Below are 9,768 nucleotides of genomic sequence, written 5' to 3'. Positions count from 1 at the left end.
CCCGCCAGCCCCAAGTCTACAACCCCCAAAACCACTAACTCCAAACTTGCTAACGCCGAGCCCACCAATCCCAAGCCCATAATCTTCAAGCCCAGAAACCCTAAGTGTACAATTCCCTAACCAGCAACCCCAAGCCCACCAGTCTCAAGATCACAAACCCAAATCCCACAAACCCTAAGTCTTCAATTCCGTAATTAGTAAACCCTAAGCCCACCAGAGAAACTGATAGTTTTCGCCATAGACGGGGGGGGGGGGAGGTCGGATACTTTTCACGACTAAGAGACTTTAGTGATACTCTTCGCGGTTAATGGGCAACTTCGATACTTTTCGTCTCGAGCTTGCTCAATGGATGTTTTTCGTAAGATGAGTTCGAATCGGAGTTTTTTTGTGAACAGCCCCTCATTTTTTATTGGGTAACCAGTTTATTGATTTATTTTCTATATTATATTCAGTTAAACATAAGTAAATAATGTTACAATTGCACACCAGGTACTCAAAATAGAAAAAAATGTATAGCGCAAAAACTGGGCTCAGTAGTCAACCAACCTGGACACTTGGATGCATTCTAGTTACTTAAAAAAGAGAAAAAATGTAGCGTGCACTTCTAACTGGACTCCGTAATCGGCCACGACGAGATACGACGCGACGTCTCGTAAACAGCGGGCAATGTACGACGTCTTCTGAACAGCGAACAAGGTACGACATTTTTTTGAACCGCGAAACAAGCACGACGTCTTCTGAATAGTGAACGAGATACAACGTTTTTTGAACCGCGAGAGAGGCACGACTTCTCTTGGGCAGTCAACGAGATACGACGTCTTTTGAATCTGCGAGTGAAATACTACGTCTGTTCAACCACAAGCTAGATACGACATCTATTGGAACCGTGAGCGAGGTACGACGTCTCTTGAAAGAAAAATCAGACACTACGTTCTTCCACTCATCGGTCGATATCGCATAACTTTTAAAGGCGAATCAGATTAGATTGTGCTTTAACCTACAATTTGAGGGATCAAAAAAAGAAAGGTCGAATTCGTTAACGAGCCATTTTGGATAACAATTCAAAACTCTTGAACAATTTCTAGATTTTTTAGACTATCTTTTTCAGAATTTCAAAATTCTGTTGACGCTTATTTATATCGCACAAAAATACAAATAATTTATCTGCAAGAATTTTTTCGATAAAATCAAAATTTCCAAAGTTATAAGATTTTCAAAATTCAAAAAACCAAATGAAGATGAACATTTGAAGCCAAAAAGAGGTATTGGTTTTATGTGAAAACCGACACAATCAACGAGAATAAATGAGGCAAAATTAATTGTACCAAAAAAGATATAAACCTTTTTTATGAATATATTTTTGATAGGATGTGTATTTTTTTTGTTAGTCTTTAAAAAAACTTTATAAATTAAAAATTAAATTTTATGGCAAACAATACAAGGTATGAACAAAAAAATATTGGACAAAAGTTGTTCATCAAAAAAGGATCTACACATTTTGTGTGAATCATTTTCAGACAGAACGAGTAGATTTTTTTTAATCGTAAAAAAGAAGATTTACAAAAAATATATAAAATCGAGGCCATCAGAATAAGTATGTTTCAATTTCCATGAATTATATGAATCGTAATGAGATAAATTTATTGAAATGATACATTTCACAGAGCAGCTATAAATCAAATTTAGTGCAAAATAAGAAACAAGTATCAAAGCAATCATGATAAACACAATTTGTATTTTATTTTGCAATATCTGAATAAGCAATCTCAGTCAGAGGTACATAACAATTATATTTGGTGTAAAAGTGTTGGACATAATGTAGGAAAGTTGACATTTTGGACAAAATGGAGTGGGAAGCACGCGATACGCGATGAGAATGTGTTCGCTAAAGCCGAAAGAGTTTTAACAAAATAGAATTCACAAACAGAAAATTACAGTTGTCGTTATAGTTAATCATGTACAATATTTATACTTATAGGTGCAAGAGGAAGTTAGGAAGGTTAATAAACTCGACAATAAAAATCCTAAAACTCTTAATAATGGTACAAACACTGGAGCTCCTCAGAGCGGTGGTGTTATGATTGTTACTGGAGTAGCTAAACGAAAAGTTCAAAAACATAAAGGTGAATTAATCGAGCAAAATCAAGATGGCTTAGAATATTCCAGTGAAGAAGAAGGAGAAAACCTTCACGAAACAGCAGCTGGTATTGCAAACAAGCAAAAAAGGGAACTTGCTAAAGTAGATCATACGACAACGGAGTACCAAATATTTAGAAAATCATTTTACGTTGAGGTTCCTGAAATAGGTACGCAGATTTTTGAATTCTTATTGTTTAAATTTATATTTAAAGTACCAAATCAATTTAAGAAGCGAACTGTAATCTAATCGCACTGCAAAACAGCCGATTAAACGTTAATATTTTTTAGCATCATAAATATTACTTAGAACTTTCGTATTTTATTAAGTTCTTTTAGTAAATAGAACTAACGAAATAAATGGGTCACTATTTAAAATTAGCTAAAGTTAAATTATTTTAAAAATAATATGTATAAGTGTGATTTTCACAAAGTTATTCATTTTAGACATTAAGAATTTTCGAAGAAAAAAAAACTTTACAAAGACGCCAAAATATTTTTTCGGAGTTGCCGAAGTCGAACATCTTTACTATCGACCCGCTTCGTCATCACTTTTCAGCTCTAGGGAAGAAAAACTAATTTTAGTTCTGTCGTCAGATACTCCAATAGATGATAACGATTAGTTGATATTTGGCTTTAGAGCTGATTAAATGCCCCTTCTTGCGGAGTCTTGGGCGTTTTTGAGAAAAACCACTGGCGGCTTTGAGACTTATAGATTATCCAAATAAAGTGTGCCAAATTCATTTTAAAAAAAGAAATACTATGGGTGACGATCTCATTTTCAAAAAAAAATCGCTACCGAAAAAGTGTTAGTTTAACACGCAGTCTTATGGAACTCCTGAGCAAAATCGACTAGACTGCGGGACAAAATCATGAATTTCCATAAATCAAATATGTAATAATACTTTAGATTACGAGGAATCTATTAGTTTCATAAAACCAAGGGGTACCGACTTCAATGAAGAGAAAATTGTGAGAAAAGTACAGACTACACAAATATTTTCGCACAGGTGGTATTCATTTCTATTTTGCCGTCAAAATCAGATAAATTTCTTTGCATTTGTTGGTCGAAAGCCTTGAAAAAAAACTAATAGTCATGCAAACGAAAGTAGTGCATTCTTTCCTCAAAATCTAAGGAAATTTAAATACTTTAGTAAATTCTGTGATATTTACCCATTTTTTAAATAGCTAAATGTTGGTCCTTACATAGGGACTTTCTCCCAAGTATTCCTGAGCGAAAAACTACCCAAACATTAATTAAAACGTCAATTTAAATCATGCGATCTGAAGTAATATAGTATTTTCTGAAAGTGATGTTTTCCTTAAAAAACTAAAGCATAAATTTGGAGAAAACGTTTTTAATGGTTTTTTTTTTCAATTACGTCTTTCGTAATATTTTTTTGATACTTGAAACTGTCGAAAAAATAATGCACTACTTGCGATGACATGATTAAAATCTATGTTCCGTACATTTTTTGTGGGAGGTTTTTCATTAAAAAAATACCAAATATTTTTTTAAATGACCAAATGTCACCCTTTAGTACGCCATCCCGCGCGGCCAACGTCCGCACAATACTAAGAGAACGAAGACCCGCTCCAGTAGTATAGAGTAGGGACTCTCAGCCAATCACGGCATAGCGCGCTCTGCCAGCGCGGAGAGGCAGTTGAACGTGAGACTGGTCCGGGCTAGGTCAATTCCTAAGGGAAAAACGGGGCCGTCACGAACTAGGGTGCTCAGGTCAAGAGGCAGTGAAGGGTACAGAAATAGTTCACTGCCCGACATAGGTGGCGTTAGTTCAGTTCTGAAATCAGGATACGGGGTGCAGAGGAAGTAATGTCCAAATACATTGCGGCCAAACTGCTCAGTAGGATTGTAACAGGTGGAAAGAACGGGAAGCAAAGCTTTACAAATAGATTTAATGCTTTCGCGATTATTCATTATAATAAAAAAGAGGTGTTTCGGGTTTAAACAATTGAAAATTAATGAACTAAGGTTAATAAATATTCCACTAGACCAATAGTAGTAATTAATAAGGGACAAAACGAATTTTCGAAAAAATGGTGTAAACAAATTCCATTTGTTTAAATAATAAACAATTAATAAACCAATGTTAAAAAATATTCCACTAGACTAATAGTAATACTTTTTAGGGGAGAAAACGGAATTTCGAAAAAAAAATCTTTAAACAAATTCCATTTGTTTAAATAATTAAAAATCAATTAACCAATGATAATAAATATTCCAGTAGACCAATGTTAATAATTTTAAGTAAAGAAAGACGAGACTACATTGTTCAAAAGGTCGATTTCATGAAGAATGGACATTTTTTGTTTCAAGGGTAGTTTTCAGGTTTTCGCGGGGGTGTGTTAGGGGTGTTAAACCCTTATGTCTGATAGATGAAATTCTATTTTGGATAATTCTCTGTAGGTCCCCTTGCTTTCCCGTCACATTTTTTCCTACTCGAACAAATTATTCTAAAAACTCAAAAAAGTAATTTTTCTCCATGCATTTTGCATGGGAAACTTGAAGTCAAAACCGGCAAATGTTTATAAAAAAAATAAAAAATTAGGGAATTTCTTTTTTCGGATTTGCAATAAAATAGGGGGGATCGTTGCTCTCTAGTATGCAAAAAAATTTCGCCATGCATTTTTGGACCTCCCTAATGTACGCGTGCACTAACGCATGGGCGCTGACTTAGTTTCTCTACCCGACACAGATGGCGCTAAAATCGGGACTATTATTCCCCGACGTAGTTGACCCAACCTAGACTAGTCGTACTCGTTTCTTCAGTCGCGTTCCGAGGCTCATAGTAATCAATTCAACAAGATAGGGATATTAAACAGTAAGTAAGGTATATTTCCTCTTGGCTAGCTCAAGAAAAGTTTTGGCGTGCTTTGCTTGAGACTAATTTCTTGTTTTTTTTTTTTTTAATTTTCCCCTCGGCCTGCTAGTATTCATTCCCAAATAGTAAAATTTTTTAATTTACCTTTTACTTTTCGTTTCTCTTTAGAAATGCGTTTCTCTTAGAGATCGTAAGGTGTGCCTAAATGAGAATTTTTCCAAAAGGAGATTAACAGAAAAAATTCAATAAAACGCTGCACTCATTTTTGGGGGGTGTAACCGTGATCTTGACCTGGCTTTATGAGCTAGTTTGCTTTTAATAACTTTGATAAGTAACACATTATTTCTGAAATTAATAACTGATTTCCATTGTTTTTTTTTCACAGGTCGATCATAGATGAAATACACATCAGGAAATGCAGATGGACTTGGTGCATTTTAGCTGGTTCATTTCAATGAACATGATTGGAAAACCGTTATGTTTAGACCTTATCCCAAGACTGGGGATTCATCAGCCTAAAATTAATTCTGAGTCATTCTGATTATATAGGTGTATCAAAAAGATATCTTGAGGTAATTTAACTTGTCTGAATTTTAATCCATAAAATATTTAGGGATTTTTTTGTATTTGAGAAAATGTTTTCTCTGGACCTCATCCTAAAATGTTGTTTGATCAACCATTAAAATAAATTAGAGACTCGTTGATGATAGGATTGTTTAAGAGATGTATCTAGACAAGATAATTTAGCCCAGAATTGTTATTCCATTTTTGTTTAGAAATTATTCTATTTTGAAATCGCTATCTCTGGATCTGATTTCCAAACTGGCATTTGATCAGCCTTAAAAATTCATTCCAATTCATTCTTATGCCATAGGTGTATCAAAAAGATATCTCGAGGCAATTTAACTTACCTCAATTTTAATTAGTAAAATATTTAGGGATTTTTTTGTATTTTAGAAAATATTTTCTCTGGACTTCATCCTAAAGTCTTGATTGATTAACTATTAAAATAAATCAGAGACTCGTTGGTGATAGGATTATTTTTAAAATTTATGTTGACAAGATAATTTAGCCCAGAGTTGTTATTCCATTTTTTTTAGAAATTATTCTATTTTCGGAATTGCTATCTCTGTATCTGATTTCCAAAAAGGCCTTTGATCAACCTTTAAAATTCATTCTAATTCATTTTTATGATATAAGTGTATCAAAAAGATATCTCGAAGCAATTTAGCTTGTCTGCATTTTGATTAATAAAGTCTTTTGGGATTTTTTATTTTAGAGAATGTTTCTCTGGACCCCATTTCAAAATTTGGTTTGATCAACCACTAAAATAAATTAGATACTCGTTGATAACAGGAGTGTAGCAGAAATTAATGCAAAGGCGAGATTCTGAGCCAGAATTTTTATTTTAATTTTTTCAGAAATTTTGCTCTAATTATCTATTTTATCAGGTTTAAATGTTAAATTCATGCATTACTGGTACCTTATCAGAAAATAAAAATCTTTCAGTGCAATTCCAATCTACTCGGCCTAAAATAGTATAGTATGTGTAGATTTGTTTCTGATACAATCTTATCACTAACGAGTCTCTAATTTATTTTAGTGGGTGATCAAACCAAATTTTGAAATTAAGTCTAGGGAAAACATTTTCTAAAATACAAAAAAATCCCTAAATATTTTAATAATTAAAATACAGGCAAGTTAAATTTCCTCGAGATATCTTTTAGATACACATAAATCATAAAAATGAATTAGAATGAATTTTAAAGGCTGATCATATGCATGTATGGAAATCAGATCCAGAGATAGCGATTTCGCAAATAGAATAATTTCTAAAGAAAAATGGAATAACAATTCTGGGGTCAATTATTTTGTCTAGATAAATTTTTTAAACAATCCTATCACCGACGAGTCTCTAATTTAATTTAGTGGCTGATGAAACCAAATTTTGAGATGAAGTCCGGGAAAAACATTTTCAAAATACAAAAATTCCGTAAATATTTTATTAATCAAAATTCAGGCAAGTTAAATTTCCTCGAGATATCTTTTTGATACATCTATATCATAAAAGTGAATTGGAATGAATTTTAAAGGCTGATCAAATGCCAGTTTGGAAATCAATTTCAGAGATAGCGATTTCGAAAATAGAATCATTTTTTAAAAAATGGAATAACAATTCTGGGCTAAATTATCTGGTCTAGAGAAAACATTTTCTAGAATACGAAAAAATCCCTAAGTATTTGATTAATTAAAATTCAGGCAAGTTAAATTGCATCGAGACTCAGCATTAATTTTAGGCTGATCAATCCCCAGACTTGGGATAAGGTCTAGGGATAACGGTTTTTCAATAATGTTCATTGAAATCAGAAATAATGTGTTACTTATTAAAGTTATTAATAAGTAATGATTGTTATATTATTATTAAGTAATTATTGTTTACATTATTATGCCGACACTATCAGTTATAAACATACAAAACCACAAAACATTTCTTTGGTAAAGAATAAGCAATCGAAAGTATAATAAACATGTCGGGCCGATCTGTCATTACTTCGAGGTTATGGTCGTATTCACCTGTTTACCGAACTCGCTGTAAGTAATTGCAGGTAATTTCAATCAAAAATTTTTGCATGTAATATTTTATTCACTTTATACAAAAAAATGCTGTCTATTCATAGCATACCTTTTTTATGCCACAAATAAGCGTTAAACACAATTCTTTTTTCGCCCACTAAAAGCGCACAAGTTATTATAAATTTATAGTATTTGTCACTCAGCAGCCATTCCATAATGTTATTGGCACAGAAGAAAATTCATGTTTACTTCTCAGTCAACAAGTCTCACTTCATTATTAATTAAACACTTTTATTATTTGTAATTACTAAGGATGTCTACTAAATTTTGGCCACGAAATTCCTGGACAATTCCCGCTTATAAATATAAGCTCTTTCTTTCTTTTTTAATTTTTTAATCTTCAAGAATTTGAATTTTAAGTAAGAAAAGAGTGGTGCAATGAGTTGCAACGACTGCGTAACAATAAATTGATTTAATGTTTTTAACATTTATTTGAAACGCTCATAAATTAATAAAATGCACGAGTTTTATAGATATAAATCTAATTTATTCAGTCTCATTTACTATAAATAAATTCAAGAGACTAATATATAAAACGCGAAGTTCAAATTACTCTATTTATGTAGAACATTTGAATTATAATTGCAAACTCTTTAATTGCTCCTCAATAGATGCAATCTCATTACTAGTATCTGCCAGTAATTTGGCTTTCTTACTCTTCAATTCTTTCTCTTTTTTATCCATTTCCCTTTTTCCGTTTTGATATTTTCTTCTAAAACACTTTCCTTTCTCCGTTTTTCCAGAGCATCCATCCATTTTCCGTGGGCATTCCTCGTAGAAAGGATAATTGCTTAGATATATTCAAACATGTAACTCCTCCTGTCATGGTAACAGCATCGTGTATTATCCGATTTGCCACTAGGGTTTCTTCTTTTAGGTTTTCAACGAGAATTTCCTTGTTCACGGAAAATCCACTTTCTAAATATGCATTTCCATGAGACAATATGAAAAACATCTTCAATATTTTTTACAGATTTTCTGTTTTTTCTTCCTTTTTTGTCGAAAGTAGTTGCATGCAAAACTTGTGTAATCTTGTTTCCTTCCGAGAGAACATCTTCATTTGCTCAAGTACGTAGTCGTCTGACAATAGTGTCTTATATTCTCGGTCTGCATTCTGAATCACAGTGGCTGGAAGAAAATTGGCGCTGAGAAGAATGTCTAAGGCTGTGCGTAAGTTCTCTTCTGCTGATGTTTTAGCAGAAGCCACTGTGCAGGATTAAGAAAGTTTAATGCTTTCGTCAAAGGATACTTTAGAGGAGACTTCTCTAGTAGTTTGGCTACTAGATATTGGAGACTTCTCTAGTAGTTTGGCTACTAGATATTGGAGACAGGTTCGACAATCTTGCCGGAATAAAAGTTTTTTTTTTTTGAGAGAGACAACTTTGCATTTTTCTAGTGTAGCACGGGTAGCATATCCCAGATCAATATTTTTAGAGTACTTTAGATTAACGAACTGCTTGTCAACTTTCTTCATCCCGTCAATACTATGCAAATTCGTTTTTTCCATTACGTCTTCCTTCACAAAACGCGTCATGCAATTCTTTAATAAGAGTGTAAGACTGTCATGAAAAAAGGTGCTAAAGGAGCATTCGATTGGAATTCGATCAGAAATGGTTCTAAATCATCTGCCAAAGAGTGAAAAAAAGAGAGCTTCGCTGGTAAGAGTTTGTCTTTTAGCGCTTCAGCAACAACGGTGAAACTACTACACGACGGCTCTTGTCTCGCTTTTCGTACATGTTTGTGAGGGCTTTCACAAATTAAAGGAAAGGAAGGGGATTTGGAACGTCGAGAAGCGGGTGTAGCCAATGAGGAGGAGGCGATTAGATATAAAATAAAAGGCTTTATTAACCAACCTACAGGAGTTGATAATATCCGGGCAGTGAAGCCAAGATATCCGACAGTTGACGGCGGTGGGGGTCGGCGATGATGCTGGTGAGTGATCCTTGCGGGGTGTGGCGTTCGGGTGGGTTGGTGCTGGTATCGGAGGCAGACTGACCAGGCGTGACGGGAGGCTAAGACTCAACGTAGACTGACCGACCGGGGATGGGGTTGGTGGTAATAAGGACTGGGGTGGCTCTCCCCACTCCCAATCCTAGGCCCACAGGGCCGTATGATAACGGGGCGCTTGTAACTTCGTTACAACCTCCCCCCCCCC

General features: G+C 34.1%; 1 protein-coding gene across 3 annotated transcripts in view; it reads left to right on the top strand.

The window, feature by feature from the left end:
* LOC117181431 (probable ATP-dependent RNA helicase DDX46) overlaps window positions 1–9,768 on the top strand; it is a 186,119-nt gene that overhangs the window by 135,010 nt on the left and 41,341 nt on the right. For all 3 annotated transcript variants that reach the window (XM_033374082.1, XM_033374081.1, XM_033374080.1), the window contains one exon: window positions 1,979–2,306. In XM_033374082.1, the coding sequence (XP_033229973.1) occupies window positions 1,979–2,306 (328 nt within the window). The remainder of the gene's footprint in view (window positions 1–1,978; window positions 2,307–9,768) is intronic.

This window comes from Belonocnema kinseyi, chromosome 10, assembly GCF_010883055.1.
Source record: "Belonocnema kinseyi isolate 2016_QV_RU_SX_M_011 chromosome 10, B_treatae_v1, whole genome shotgun sequence".
In the NCBI taxonomy this organism is placed as follows: Eukaryota; Metazoa; Arthropoda; class Insecta; order Hymenoptera; family Cynipidae; genus Belonocnema; species Belonocnema kinseyi.
This window is presented reverse-complemented; position numbering and strand designations above follow the sequence as displayed.